General features: G+C 40.4%; 2 protein-coding genes across 2 annotated transcripts in view; one reads left to right on the top strand and one right to left on the bottom strand.

Moving 5' to 3' along the window:
* RGS7 (regulator of G protein signaling 7) overlaps positions 1-8,790 on the bottom strand; it is a 255,301-nt gene extending 246,511 nt beyond the window's left edge. The window contains exon 1 of the mRNA XM_072927072.1: positions 8,651-8,790. The gene's annotated coding sequence lies outside the window, so the exon portion shown is untranslated. The remainder of the gene's footprint in view (positions 1-8,650) is intronic.
* Positions 8,343-13,972, top strand: PIGM (phosphatidylinositol glycan anchor biosynthesis class M). The gene has a single exon (XM_030268216.4). The coding sequence runs from the start codon at positions 8,471-8,473 to the stop codon at positions 9,722-9,724; it is 1,254 nt and encodes a 417-aa protein (XP_030124076.4). The 5' UTR covers positions 8,343-8,470; the 3' UTR covers positions 9,725-13,972.
* The last annotated feature ends 1,783 nt before the right edge of the window (positions 13,973-15,755 follow it).

Here is a 15,755-nt window from a genome sequence, read left to right as displayed (position 1 = left end):
TTTCCTAGTCATTTTTTATGAAGAACCATTCCATCTTTTAAAAATTCAAATTATTTTAAAAATAAAAAAGACAGAATTTTAAAAAGTACTTTCCTAGTAATTTTGTACAAAGAACCGTTCCATCTTTTAAAAATTCAAATTATTTTAACAAGTATTAAAAGACAGAGCAGTCCTTCTGAAGAAGCCCACAGGTTTACTGATGCAGAAATTTCACTTCTCAACTCTCTCTGGATTATCCTAGCTAAAAATTACTACAACAGGATTTTTACTGGGAGTAGAAAATGTATCTTTTCATCTAATTTTCAGGAATAACACAGTTACCCCAGAAAGCACTTGAGTAGTAAGATCATTGCAAGTAATTTTTGCATTCTGTAGAAGCATGACATATAGTTCAACATAATGCTAATTTTGTGTGATTCCAGTCTTGGCTGTTCAAGGAACTCCGACAATTTCTATCAGACTTATGTAGCATGAGTTCTTGGTAAGTATCAAGTTCTGACTAATCTGTTCTCTTTACAGAAACAATTACCTTACAATTTGCACCAATACACAATAATCAAAATAAGGAAAAACTACGGTTACTTTTCATTGCATTGGTATTCAACCCAAAACACTTCTTATATTTTCATACTGTATTTTTTGGCACAATCAACTCTTTGAAAGGTTCACCAAATAAATATGAGATATAGCTGTCCTCTTTCTCTCAAAATGCACTCTCTACTAGTCTTCTACAATCAAAGCAGAATCTACTCTGACACAGGATAACCACTGGCTGAATCTCTACTTAAATATATACAAAGTTTATGTCAGCAGACTGAAATTCTGGCAACAACCTGTCAAACTCAGCAATGTGGCAGTCAGCAAGGACAAATATTGAAATTCAACAGCAACCAGAATGAAGAAAGACAAGCAATACTGAAACAAGTGACATGTCTGTTGCCAGTTGCACTGCAGATACAGAACACTACGTATGAATTGTCCCAAGCCTGCAAACGTTGCTTGCCTGAGTCATCTTCCTTGGGTTTTCCCTCCTATAATAGGAGTTCTGCCACTGAAACCATGAGCGCTCACACCAATGAAGTCTGACTCCAACTTCTGATTCAGGTGCAGCAGACCTGCAGAGCACAAAGGGCCAGACAGCATTCCCGAGCCTCTGTGTGAAGCAGAGCATCTCCAACACACCAAGTGGGGGAAAAACTGACAAACAGATTGATGGCACAGCTGTCACTTTGAATCAGCAGAGAATGAATAAGCTCTGAAGTCTGAGTTAACAGACAAACATAAGCTTAGGGGACAGTATCATTCGATACTGAAAGAAGAAGGGACAGAACTATGCCAGAGTGCAACAAAGACAGGATGAACTTTGCTACGAGGTAATTATACTCTGCGGAAGCACCAGCACCTGTGATCATTAACACAGCAAGAGGCAGAGCTCAGACAGACAGTGCATAAGCAACTGATCTGGCCAAGTAACTGCCAGAGATTGAATGAAGAGCAGCTAAATATTTAGGAGATAAAAACCCAAGGTACTGGGAAGAAAAAAGGTGAATTTTCACCTAGCTAGTGAAGGACACATCCTGTAAAGCTGAGTCTCTAGGACATCTCTCTTTAGGTTATGATTCTGTAGTGCAAAGTACAATGGCATCTTAACCACTACACAGAATACAACAGGAATACAAAAGGAATAATAAGATAGAATTATTACTCAGGGACAATTTTCCAGATGATCTCTCTGACAAGCAATCAAAAAGAGGAAGGCAATGGCATTAAAAAGATAGATCCTCATTTTCTCAAAAATGCCCTTAAAAAATTTTAGAAAAATTGAGGATTCTTTCCCAAAAAATATTTAGAAGACCATGCCATCATCCAGAAAATATTGAAGGGGATAATTTTAACAATAGTAAGAGTTCAAAAGATATTTAAACAGTTATTCAACCAGTTGTAAATAATTCATGAGAGAAGACAGGAAAGCCCTTTATTGGTTAAGGCCAAAAGCACCAAAGCCAGCTGAAAGAATGTTTCCTTCCCTTCCCAGAGGGACTATTTGAAGCTTAATATAATGGGGAAAAACTGGTTTTTTAAAAACTTTTGGAAGATGCAGAAACCCAGATAATCTTCATTCTCATTTTTCCACACACACTGTATACCTGCTAGCAGTACCAACCAGAGCACTCTTTTGTGAGAAAAGCTAATGTGGTTTTTGGTTTTGGTTGTTGTTTATCTTTGGGGTGTTTTTGTTTGTTTGTTTCATTTTTTGTAAATCCAAACATCTATTTAGGAAGATAGATCTTAAACACACTTGGAAGCAAAAGGCAAAATCAGCTTTGGGTAGACCAGAGGACTACTCATGTCTCTACAGACTAGAGCTCCCCAACAGCTGCTCCTTGCTCTTTCAGGATAGGATGTTCCTTCATTCTATCCAAGGGAGATAGTGCTGGTAGGGTTTTCCTCCTTCTAGACATCCCCAGTCAAGAACAGAAAACTAAACAACAGCAAGTTATTCCCTCTTCTCTTCCACCACTCCCACAGGAGGGGTCCCAGGGTCTCTATACACACACACACATGCTGTAGCTCCTCAAAAACAGCCTCTCTGGAGCCCTTCCAGCAGAGTCAGCCCTAGAAGCTGAGCTCTGCCTTTTGTAACAGCTGCTTCTGAACTGCTGCACAGCTACTGCTGGAAAAATAGTTAGACTGAACCATATTATCGAGAAGTAAAAGAAATAATAATCCAAAAGGCATCTACTTTTATTTATTGTCCAATACACCACTTGCAGGTCTGAATCTCTCATATTGTACTGCTTCTGTCTTAGGTCTGTGTGAACAGCTAAGGCATTCTGTCAGCACAAATAAAGCAGGTGGTAGGACAACAATCCCTTGCCCAAGCATGTGAGACTTCCCCAATGAAAGTGAGAATCATCCAATGGGAAGCATGTGCTCCCACAACCACTTTCAACTATATCCCTATCCAACTATCTTCCCTTTCTTTTCACTGTGACTGGATCAAAATGCCACCAAGAAGTGAGACAGTTAAGAGACCTTTTCTTTATGATTTTCAGTGTTTGCATCTGGCATTCAAAGTATATGCAACACTGTCATCAAGATTACAGTCAGAAGAAACAGTAAGATGTTTACTGTGAGAAGGAGAGGCAGCACTTCATAAGCCAATTTTTGGTCACAAAGTATAAATGAAATTAAGATATTAATTTCTCTGAACTACTGATCAGTTTTGCCCATGAAGCCAAAAGCAGGAAACTGCATAATTGATTTTATTGTGTAAATTTATAATTTTTTTAGTGCAATATAAAATAAAATAACTGCTCCATCTGCCCTAAAGACTTGGAACTCATATTTGTATCTATTGTAAATAAAGCACCTTGGAAATCCATTTGATGCACAAAATCATAAGAAATAGAGGTGATGAGAATAATATCTAGTGTTCCTATCAACCAACTCTGCAAGATTTAGCTTGAGACTTTATCTGTAATTACAGTTACTTGTTCTTATCTCAGTGAGTAACTGCAAACACAACACAGCCTCAGAACAGCAAAGTTACATTTCAAGTTTTGTCTCTTTTCACCTTCCAAAGAATTGGAAAAAAATTAGGCAGTTATAAACTAAAAAATGCACAAAATGTTTCCCTTACACATTCAAAAGCTGGCAAGAAGTGATGCTTAGCACAATAAGATTTAGCCTTTCACAGGTGCTTTCTGGAGGTGTCACTGGAGGTGTCAATTCTGCACAACGGTCAGAAACCAGAGGTCTGGTGCCAGGAACCCTCAGTCTCCTAAATCCATAATTTGTCATTTGGCTCCAGTTTCTCTTTTGCTTGGGTTCATCAATTCTCTCTCTGCATTCTTTTATTAGCAGAAGTGAATAGGAAAAAAATTTTAAAGTAAAGGAAATTCAACACAATCCTGGATTGTATGACTCCCACTTCTGGAGTCCTAATCCACTGGGCTGCCTGCACCATTAGCTAAAGCTATAGAAGCAGTGCACAAAGAGGGAAAGTGCTTTGTTTTGGTACTGTAAGTCAGGCAGTAAGAGTTGGGCACTGTCCATCCTAGATGAAGGCAACTCCTGTTTACCATATCACACCTTAGATTTCCCATGGCCTCAAAGCAAAACAGGCCTTATTTTTGCAATTGCCCCCTAGGCCAGCATCATGCTTCAGTGGACTTATTTTTGGCATCACATGTGTTTTCTCAGATATAATATTTTCTTTACTTTCTAATGGTAAATTTAACAGGTTACCCTATGGACTAATTTTTATCCAGTACTTATTCTCCCTGAAGGGCTGGAATTGTACCTAATACACTGACATAAAATCAGCATAACCACTGCAAGCAGAACTCTACCAACACCACTTGAAAGCATATTGTGCAAAATCACAATGTGGTGGAAAAAAAAATTCCTTTACAACTCAAATCACATCCTCCAAATAGCCACATTTACAGCACAATGTGTAAATAAGGGTATAGATTTATCAGGCAGTTTTAAGAAAATACATTAACAGAAAAAGCTTAAAGGAGAGGGGTGTTTTTCTATATATAACAGTGATTTTCTTCTGTGAAGAGTTCTAATGTGTTTTTCAGCTAATTTTTGCAAACCCTCTTGTCTTACTCATTCCAATATTAAAGCAAAAAGGAACACTTCCGTACATAATCTTAATTATATTTCTCTTTTGCTAATAATATCTAAAACTCATCACACTACAAATATTTGAAAGGCATCAATCCTATTTGCAAAGCCAATTAATTTTATCAAGCTCAAAATAGCTGAGAAAAGTGTCAGTCACTTTTTCTACAGAATTTCATGTGCTGCAAGAAACAGATTGTACTTATCATATTATCAAAAACTTACTGTCAGTTTACAAATATATTAGGCAGGAGTACTTCTCGTGCAAGGAAACATTCTGAGCTCAAAACCCAAGAGAGCTAGAAGGGAACTGTAATACATTACAGCACACCAGTCTCCCCTTTCAGAAGTCTGAAGACCTAAAACCAGCTATTGCCCAGCATCTTCCTTACTTCCTTAAATACTCAATTTTCCTACCACTTTTTATACATATAGACTTGTGTCACTGAATACATACAGTATGACAACTTACAGAAAAACATACAACCCTTATGATCAAATTTTATCTCATAACAACAAAGTATAGCTAGCCATTAACAATTAGTTTACGAGAGGAGACTTGCATGAGAAATGCCTCACCCTGAGATCTCTGTAGAATGACCTAAATTCTGGAAGCATGGAAGCATCCTCCAACTGCCTTCCTCCTAAAAAGCTTTTTACTGCTCTTTTTTCCCATAATTTTTCAGATATTCCAGCTTGTCTAGCCCCCTAGGCCACCTGAATCTTAGTGACGTTCTCACCACCAAAACTCAGCACCTGTATCTTTTTCCTTGCACTGCTACATCTCCCTTATGTTAGTTCAACAGAATAATCTTTTAACTGTCAACCTTCACTAGCCTATTTATTCTCCTCAAAGTTCTCAGATTTAATCTGCTAGTCCCTCCAATATTTAGCCCTACCCATCAGATCTGGGTTTCAGCCAAATATATTCATCTTTGTTGATGGCAGTAGCCTCAGCTTAACCCTTCCCAAAATGTGAGGATTGCCCCTGGCTGAGCAGGAACCAGCATAGCACTGTCTCCACTCCAGCTGCCACCCTCCACTTGGACCTTGCTTTTCAGATGGCTTTAGAATGCTTGGCACAACAAGGTCCCAAGTTTATTGCCCTTTAATGCTACCACTGCCATGTAAATCTTGAGTAGTGGCAGCTTGTACGAGATAGTTTATGGAGTATCTGTCCTGGTGCTGCTCAAGTAGTCTCTATTACAGAAGGTGAAGCGAGAAGTTAGTATTTGAGTTCAGGTTTATAATCCCCCATCACAAGTAGGCAATAGAAGCACATTTGGAAGTGACCTCAGTTTATAAGATGGTCCATCTTTGAGACCATGTAAACAAAATGCCGGGATGGCAGTGAAATAAAACCTTTATGCCCATGTGAATATACACGTATATATGTATTCCTATTTATGTTATGGCAACTCCACACTTTTCTTCATGCTGTTTGTACCTTCATGTGCACTGGAATCAGTCAGCTTCAGTTCCAGTAGTTCTATTAGTTTTTATCGCCCAGCATTTTCTAAAAGTGGCCCATGGTGACTGATATAAATAAAAGCAGCTTTTTACAGGAACAACAAATTTATAACTTTAATAAGACTGCCCTCCTTCCTGCATTAAAGTCTACACTATATGACAAATCAGGTTAAGTAAGCTGGTATCAAATCTGAAGCCAAATGCCTTTTTGAGCCAAATCTTAATTCTCTGAAGAGCTTCAAGCATATTTTGAAGATGTTAAATTATTGATAAGGAAAATCAATTATTTTTCCAGCTCAGGCAATGTCATACAGTCACAGGATATGCAGTAGCTAAGGCAGATTTTCTGTTTTATTTATTTCATGACCCTTTAGAATTAAATTACCTACTTTTTCCCTCTTTAGAATCCTGATAAACAGTCACTACCGACAGCTTAACAACTTCTGTTAATTTCAAATACAAACAAAAGATTTGCCTGAAAACAAACTGTCAGAAACAGACAAGAAAAACATGAGACTCCAGCATATTCCTAGATTTATTTATTAAACTCATATTATTCCACCAATATCATTAAAACTGCACACTTCAGCAAATAAACTGCAATCTGACCGTGAACAGCCTCCTGTTCTGGGTCTGAAAAGGTCTGAAATAATAAAACACGTTCCATCCATGAGGGCATCAAAACAGCAAACAATCCTGGGAGAACGCTGGCAGATAGCAAGAACAGTTCCTTGCAAACTTCTCCAAACCAAAAAATTAGTAGTATCTACATATATCTACTTCCAAGTTATTTCAGTCCCAGTGATTTTATCCAGTATCAATCTCCTAGCTTTTCTAGATAAAAGCTTGGGCACAACAATGGATATGGTGATGGAAGCATTTTTAAAAGTACCCCAGCCATTATAGTACAAGATAAATAAAAGAGGGGAAAAAATAAAATGTTACTAATCTTTCCTGTTCTAAAGTAGAACAGCAGTATTGAGTAAGCAATTATTTACCAAGGATCAACAACCACCCTCATTCTCTTTCCCAGAAACATCCTAACAATCAGTTTTAGGACTTCATGACATCATATGGTGAGTTAATGGAGAATTCCCTTGAGATTTCTATTGAAGATGTCCAGTTTAGTAAAAAATATGCAAGTATCTGACAGAGGAAAAACTGACTCTCCAGCTTAGTTACTATGCTTCTCCCATTGGATATCTCAGACTATATCCCATTGTACTGTTGTACAGAGAACAACAGCCTTAACAGATAAAAATTAGTAACTGTGTGCACACAAACAAAAATATCTTTTGTCCCCTGAATATCCTACCAGTTAGGCCACCCTCCAAGATGCCTCTGCCAAGTGCAAAAGATCTGTTCCCAGTTCTTTGATGGTTGTCCCCAGAACCGAGAAAATGCAGATTATTTCCTGTAACTGATGTGAGCCATCAATGCTGCAGCTCCCAATATTCCCAATGAAACCACTCAGAAAAATGAGAGAGGCTGCAAACAACCACTAAACAAGCAAATTCATGTTTTTGATTAATAAACCATCTCTAAGAAAATCCCTTCTAAGTTCTAATATGAAACCCCGCAATAGTAATAAGTAATAAATGCCTGTTTTTCAATCAGCCCCAATTCAAATGTGAGATAGCAAATATTCAGACAGGAAAACTATCTGAAAAACACAGATATTAGGCCCTCAAAATAGAGCGGAATTAATTCTTTTGTTGCAAGTGACTCTCTCTAAGCTCCGATTTTCACGATACTAATTTTCACGATACTAATTTTCTGATCTAATTAATGCGAAATCTGCCGCGGCAGGAAGCTCATCTAAGTGCTCTAGAGAGAGCTCATACGTCTAGGCAAAACATAGCCACTTGCGGAAGGTAAATAACAGATGTTGTTTTTCCTTCTTACTTAACTACTACTGCATCTGCCGCCTCCGCACCCTTGGAGCCCGACAGCTCCCGGCAGGGTGAGGGGGCAGTGGGCAGCGGCGGGGGCAGCGCCAGGGCGGTGGCGGTGACCCGCAGCGCTCCCCGGACACCGGCACCCACGCCCTGCCCGGCTCCCGGCCCGCAGCAGAGGCACCGCCGCCCATGGCCCCCACGGGCCCCTCCTCACAGCCCCCGGGCCCGGCTCCGGGCCCTCTCCCTGCCGGGCCGGGCACAGCGCGGAGCCGCCCCGCAGCACCGCCCCGCCCGGCCCCGGCTCCGGCGCGCACCGCGCAGGCGCGAGGCCGCCTCTTCGCCGCGCGCACCTGCGGAAGGCGCCCCGAGCGCGGCCACCCGCGCCCCGCCTGCTGGGAGCGCCCGATCCCGCGTGTCCCGCTCCCGCATTCCCCGCTCCCGCATTCCCCGCACCCCCTGCGGAAGGGATGGCGGGGGCGAGCGCGGCCCTGCTTGCGGGGCTGCTGGGGAGGCTGGCGCTGGTGCTGTACGGCCTGCACCAGGACCGCACCATGCGGGTGCGCTACACCGACGTCGACTACCGGGTGTTCACGGACGCGGCGCGGCTGGTGACCGAGGGGCGCTCGCCCTACCGGCGGGCCACCTACCGCTACACGCCGCTGCTGGCCTGGCTGCTCACGCCCAACGTGTTCCTCGCCGAGGCCTTCGGGAAGCTGCTCTTCGTGGCCGGGGACCTGGCGGCTGCTGGCGTCGCTTACCGGGCCCTGCGGCGCCGGGGGGTCGCCGCCGGCCGCGCCTGTGGGTGCTGCGCCGCCGCCTGGCTCCTCAACCCGCTGCCCATGGCCGTGTCCAGCCGGGGCAACGCGGAGGCGCTGGTGGCGCTGCTGGTGCTCGCCACCCTGTACTGGGTGGAGGCGGGCAGCGTGGGCAAGGCCGCCGTGTGCTACGGGCTGGCCGTGCACATGAAAATCTATCCCCTGACCTACGCGCTGCCCATAGCGCTCCGCCTGCGCGCCCGGCCGGGCCGCGGGGAAGGGGCGCTGCGTGCGCGGGGTGACAAAGCGGCAAAGGTCGCGTTCATGGCGCGCCTCTGGCACCTTTTTGTAAATATGCTGAACCGCGACGTGCTACTCTTTGGAACAGTTGCCGGATCAGTGCTGGCTGCCTTGACTGTGGCATTTTATCACCTCTATGGCTGGGAGTTTTTGGAGCACGCCTACCTCTATCACCTGACTAGGAGAGACATCCGTCATAACTTCTCTCCCTATTTCTACATGTTGTACTTGACTGCAGAGAGCAGATGGAGTTTTGCCCTTGGGCTCGCAGCTTTCCTGCCCCAGCTGCTTTTGCTCCTGGTTGTTTCCATAGCGTTCTACAGAGACCTTGCCTTCAGTTGTTTCCTACACACCGCTATTTTTGTGACTTTTAACAAAGTATGCACATCCCAGTACTTTGTCTGGTATCTCTGCCTTTTGCCCATTGTAATGCCTAGTATTAAGATGTCCTGGCATAGGGGTGTGCTGCTTCTCTTTCTGTGGTTCATCGGACAAGGCCTGTGGCTTACTCCTGCATTCTTTCTGGAGTTCAAAGGATATAACACTTATTTATTTATATGGTTAGCAGGCTTGCTTTTCCTTTTAATTAATAGCTTCATAATTGTTCAGATTATTACACATTATCAAAAAGAAGCACAAGTTGCAAAAAAACTGAAGCAACGGTAATGAACAGTCCAAAATCGAGAAACAGCCCTACTGTCTTTGGTAATGTGGTAGCATATCACCAGCACTTACAAAAATGAATGTAAGTTATACTAAAGCACACTGTGTGTAGATGTAACTGTTTCAGGGCCATGAGAGCACTGACTGGCCTCAGTTACCCTGAGCAGCCCCAGTCCTGCCCTAAGCAGTGTCAGCAGGTGTACCTCTCTTTCAAGTGCGGGTCTTGAACCTGCATTGCAACCCTCTCTGCAGCACTGCCTGTCCTCCCGCTCCTGACTAGAATCCCTGGAAGTATCCTGGACCAGTTTACCACTTAACCACCTTTGGGGCTCTGGTGAATGGGCTCTGCCCATCTGCACTGATTGTCACCTGCTGCCTCCAGAGACAGTGGGGCTGTGCCCTGCTCTTTGACCCGTGTGCTGGGGCCACTCTCAATTTTTGCTCATACTCCCTTATGGAGTAGCCCTGGCACCTTTTTTCTTATTCTCAGTGTTAGCCTGTTGAGGACCTTGGCCTTTATTTAGAATAACACAGAAGAATACACAGGTGGAATTTGGTTATAAAATTGGAGTTTGACAGTTTTGTACATTCCAGTAGGTCAGTGGGGTGCTTGGCAAGGCAATCGCTCAACATTTACAGTGGGGTTTATTTTTAATTTTGTTTCCACAGTAACATTTTAGCTATGCACTGTTTTAGGCTTGTACCTGGTCTTTATGTCATTAACTCTTTGAGGCTTTTAATTTATTTTGGAATTCAGATATGCTACTCTCACTTATTTTTTCATATTCTGTTCTATTTGAATTTTTGAATAGATTTATTTCCTTTGCCATGGAGGAAGATTTTCCCATATACCTGTCTTGGATCACAGAGATGTATAAAGCTTATATATTTGTTTCTTCCTGCCAGGTTCCAGAAAAAAGGCCACTGCCTTAAATTTCAGTTAATATATGGTTATTGTGGGTGTTAAAAGTAGCAAATACAGAATTAAAGTAAACTTAGAATGGCACCTCTGTCCCAAAATCACTTGAGTTCGTACCAAAACAGTAACTGGTAATGTTGTTTCTCAGTGATTCTGTTTCTCTGCTATTATAAATAAATGAAAAAATAAAAGGAGTTGAGGAAATGGAGCAGTTGCCAGAAGAAAAGGGAAGTTTTGAAATAGGAAGCTCTACAACTTATCAAAACACATTTATTTCCATAGGAGAGACAGGAAGATTTGGAATTGAGTGACAGGTAATAGTGATAGGAGAGCAGAGCCATTTTGGAATGGCTCTAGAACATTCCATAAGAGGTCTGATATACCAGCTTTTGACAGAGGTTGAAACTGACAATGTATTTTAATAAAATCTAGTTTAAATAGGCATATACCAAATAGAAGAATTTTCATATTTGCCTCACCATTTAGTTACAGCCAATGTGAAATTGAAACCCCTGCCATGCTGCCTCTGAACCCTGGTGGTCTCCTGAGGCAGCTTTCAGCTACCTCATTTACAGGATTTTCTTTCTTGGTTATAGTGATATCTTGTGAAATGGAATTACAGCATTTTAATCTACGAATTTTTTCCATTGCTTCTCAGCCCCGTTGAGGTGGTTACATGAAAGGAGAGGAAACCCCTGAGCTCCCACAGCCCAGAGCCAAAGGGCATGTTATCAGGAAGTGTAACCATGTCCTTATGCCACTCTGGCCCAATTTAGACATTCTGATGTGTTAGAAGGAAGATTTTCCTGTAATTTCCATGGTCAGAATATTGAGGGGTGTTTCTGCTCCCCCACTGCAAAGCTTTTTTCTGCTTTCTCACCTGCCTTCAAGCTGTGAAAATCCTGGCAGCCTCTTTGTAAATCCAGAAATTGGATAAGGCAATGGATATTCTTTTGACTTTCTTGGATTTTTGGGGCAGACATAGCACTGATTTCCTTCTTTGTCTGGGATGAAGTTCTATAGCACCAGCCTGTCTACATCTTCCACTGGAGATGTATCAGTCAAACATAAGTATAAGCCACTTGCACACGATTTTATATTAATCAGCAAGACATTTTGTGTGTGCTGCAAGTGTGTGAAGCAAAATCATCCCATGTGGCTTTATTCTCCAAGGCAGAGTTGGATATACCCAGCTTCAGCAGGAGACTGAAGAGGCTCTTCTGTGCAATACTTCTGCTCACCCCACCCTGATGTCCAGGCAATGGCTCATTTTCCTTTTCAGCTGATCTTCCATTGTCTGTGATACATCTTTCTGTTGCAAAAAGCATGTTGTCTTCCCCCAGAGCAATGTTCTGTATTGCTTTAACAGAGCTACTTATGCTGTTTGCAGACATTTCCACACCTTTTTTTCCCTTCCTGTTGGCAAAAAAAGCGAATGCAGGTCAAAAGGCATTTCTAACCTCAAAAACCTTATACAAAAAACAGCATTTTAAATTCCTGTATTCATGACAGAATTGTAATTTTTTTAGGTAAGAAGTAATTTCCTTATGAAAAATACATTGTTGACTTGTTGATAGCTACATAATTTTGAGAAGGCAAATTTTTCAGCAATTCTACATCATTTTTCAGAATATGAATTCTGAAGCAGCAACAGGAGCTGAAGGGTGCCTTCCTTTGCAGGTCAGTACCAGTCCTGCAGTGATGATTTGAGAAAGCCATGCATAAACAAGTTATAAAAGGGCTTTTTAAAAAACCTAGATTTACAGTCATCATTTTAATAATCCAGGATGAGTCCCTCTTTTTGCAGTTGTTTTCCGAATCACCGAAATGTGTTTGTGATTCAGAAGTAATTCCAGTGACTCATAAAAAGTTGGATAAGAGAAATAAACTGAAGGAGGCAAACAAAAAGACATGTGAGAGTTTAGGTCTTGCAAATTGCTTTAAAGAAACGATTCCATAGTTTAATGGAATTGAATTACTTTATTCATTAAAAAAAAAACAGGGTTAAAAGAATTTAATGGAGTACCAAATATGTTACTCTTCTTGGACAAGTTATGGTGAATAGTTATAATGCCCTTAAAATTTACCAAATTCATTTCCTATTGAACATTTATTGCTTTTGATGCTGTTCAGATTATTTTGCTTGATAACCTTGTGTCCATTTATCCTCTGATAAGTAGGAACTGAAGTTTCTGAATGTTAATATTCCTTCCTTACCATGGGTTGCAAAACTGTAATGCCAATTGCTTTGCTTTTAAAAGGGTGAAATATCCATTGAAGTGTGTCTCATCTGCAGATTTTTTTTCACATTGCACTAAAAGCAGCCCTTAAGGACAAAGTACAAGAGGTGAAAGAGGGAAAAGAAGAATCAAGAAAAGTCTTGATTCTTTGTCTTGATTTTTTACACTGTAGTCTATTGTCCAAAGATTCATTACAGGATTCTCAGGTGACTTCAGGCAAAGCTCAGCCTTTAACAATGATTCAATTCAAAGTTTATAAATGCAATTATTAAAAAAGCAGGGTAAGCAAAAATATAATAATAGCTATTTCATTCAATTTTAGTGTGAGAATGCTGAATTACCATCTATGACACAGTGTACTTACTTGGTCCTTATTAAGTATCTTTTTTGTGTGTGTGTTACTTTCATTGTATTGACTCCTGTAGTAGTAAAGAAGACAATTAGGTGTGCTAAACTGAGCTCATCAGTTACCTGTTTCAAATAAACCATGAGACTTTTACATTTAACAGCAAGGGGAAACTCCAACATTTTTCATAACATTGTATAGAGAAAGTAAATGTTAAGAGAGTAAATTATGAGCAAATTGATTGCTTTTTTTATCTGAGAAGAATGAGTCATTTGCTTCAAAAGGGCTGCAGAAATACATAGTGAACACAGGGAACCTCAAAATACATGAGGTATTCATCGTATGTTTGCCAAAGACAGCTGCAGAATGCATGTCCCAGTGATAGCAGCTTTAAGGAATAGGATTACCCTGAATTTAGGACAAACCCTTTACTCAGACTGAAACCCAACCACTCAAGCAATTTTCATGCTTAAGAGCATATTTATGTGCGCTATACTTATAAGCCCAAACATTTATCTGCATGTACAAGAATCAAAAAGAAAAGTCCCAGTCAATACACCTTTGAATAACATTTTTCAGAGCAACTCTCTGTAAAGCAGGTTCCTTAAATATTTCTTACATTTAGCACTCAGAATCTCTAGTGTCTCTAAAAATGAATTACATGAATTTTGATGCATATTGAAAATAAATTCATGTGCTGCAGGGATCTTGAGATGTAATAGACACAATAAAGAACCTACTAATTATGTGTTTGAAGGTGTTCATTCCACTGATATGGTATCAGGTGTCCTGATATTCTTCATTATAAAAATCTGCACTACACATTTGTGTAGGAGACTTGTTTCAGTTTTTATGTATGATGAATGAGGTCAGAGAGCTACATTTTATAATAGTGAAAGTATCAGAAAGATAATTTCTTTTGATGCAGTACCATTGTTATGAGGTTTATTTTAATTATATTTATTTTTATAGAAGACATTTATAAGACATTAATAAATCGATGCAATAAGTTCATGCAACTATTGCATGCATTTTTAATAGCTGGAATATCTATTTTTCTTTAGTATGGTGAAGAAGACCAAAATTTGTCATTTTTTAATGGTGTAGGTTGATAGTACTTTGAGCAGAATTCCTCATGACCCCTTTCTGGTACGTATGGAGAGGGGTAGGGGCTTCTGCAGAAGAGGTCATTTACTGCCTGCAGTCTTACTTAATGTGTAGATAAAGTTTTAGCTGCAGTCTCTCATTATTCTTAGAGCTTAACTTTCAGACATTAATGATCTCTTCAGTTAAAACATTTCATAGATTGCACATAAAGAAATTATACATAAGAGATCCTCCCTATTTTTCAAGGAAATTGGTGGGGAAGCCAGCTGGAACATCTGTGGAAGAAATGTCGAAAAGAAATGTCTGTATGTGATTAGCTACAAAAACAACTTCAGCCTTGGAAATCAGCTGAAATGCAGTCAAATTGAGCAGTAAGCCCATACTGTGAAATTCCATTATTTATATGAAGGGTATTAGATCAAAAGTACTTTTCATTTTACAGGAGGAAAATGGGATCTTCATAGCAGTTGTCAGGGTGGATGAATATATCTTTCCTCCCTTCACATTATCCTAAGAGAGTCTATAGAATGTTATATGGTACAGTAGCACTTGTGGAGTTTTACAGGTGTGACTTGCATATGCTATTATTAGGCAATATTGTTGGTGTAGCAAGAGGTTATTAGTAAGCAGTTATTCAGAAAGTGCTTTTTTGAAGGTTAACTCAAGTAAAATCTGATTCCTGCTTCACAAGTCAGCAGCTATGTTAATTGAGATGGTACTGTTTTGACAGTAATTTTCCAAGGAGAGCTGCACTCTGTGTCCCATATGCTTCCAGTCTGTGCAAAAGAGCATTAATCCAAATCCCCTGGTGATCTGACAGTCAACATTTTTTTAATCTATCCCATGTCCCTCCTACTGATCCAATAGATTGAATTAGCCAGGAAGCAGGCTTAGAAAACAAAGTGGAAAACAAAGTAGGATTAGCCTCCCCTTATCTTCCACCCCACATAGTGGGAATATGTTGAATAATTAAGATTACCTTTTGGAAGAACAAAGTCCCATTTGAGCTAGGTGTTGGAGTACTTTGTTAATATGAAGTATTTTACCCAAATGCACCTGAGAAAAAAATGACTGGTTTGGCTACATGGACTTTTGTCAAATGATGATAAAGCTACTGATAATTTATGTCAGCTTCCATATTAGCACTATGTTGTCATATCTTTCTGAGATGTGTGTGTGTGCAAAACATAGTAACTAAAAATAACAATGCTTGTAAATTCGAGTTTCAAGCTTTCCTTACTCAAAGACTTTGGAGGACACATACAGCCATATACTCACTAAAAGAGAAGAAATGCTATATCAGAGAAAATTAATAATTAATTAATTACTAATTGTGTTGTCCCCACAGCTGACACCTTTGGGAGGAAAGTAGCACTTTTTTTTTTATACACAGTCTGGAAATTCACATGAATAACAAGTACT

The sequence above is a fragment of the Taeniopygia guttata genome, chromosome 3, assembly GCF_048771995.1.
Source record: "Taeniopygia guttata chromosome 3, bTaeGut7.mat, whole genome shotgun sequence".
NCBI lineage: Eukaryota > Metazoa > Chordata > Aves > Passeriformes > Estrildidae > Taeniopygia > Taeniopygia guttata.
This window is presented reverse-complemented; position numbering and strand designations above follow the sequence as displayed.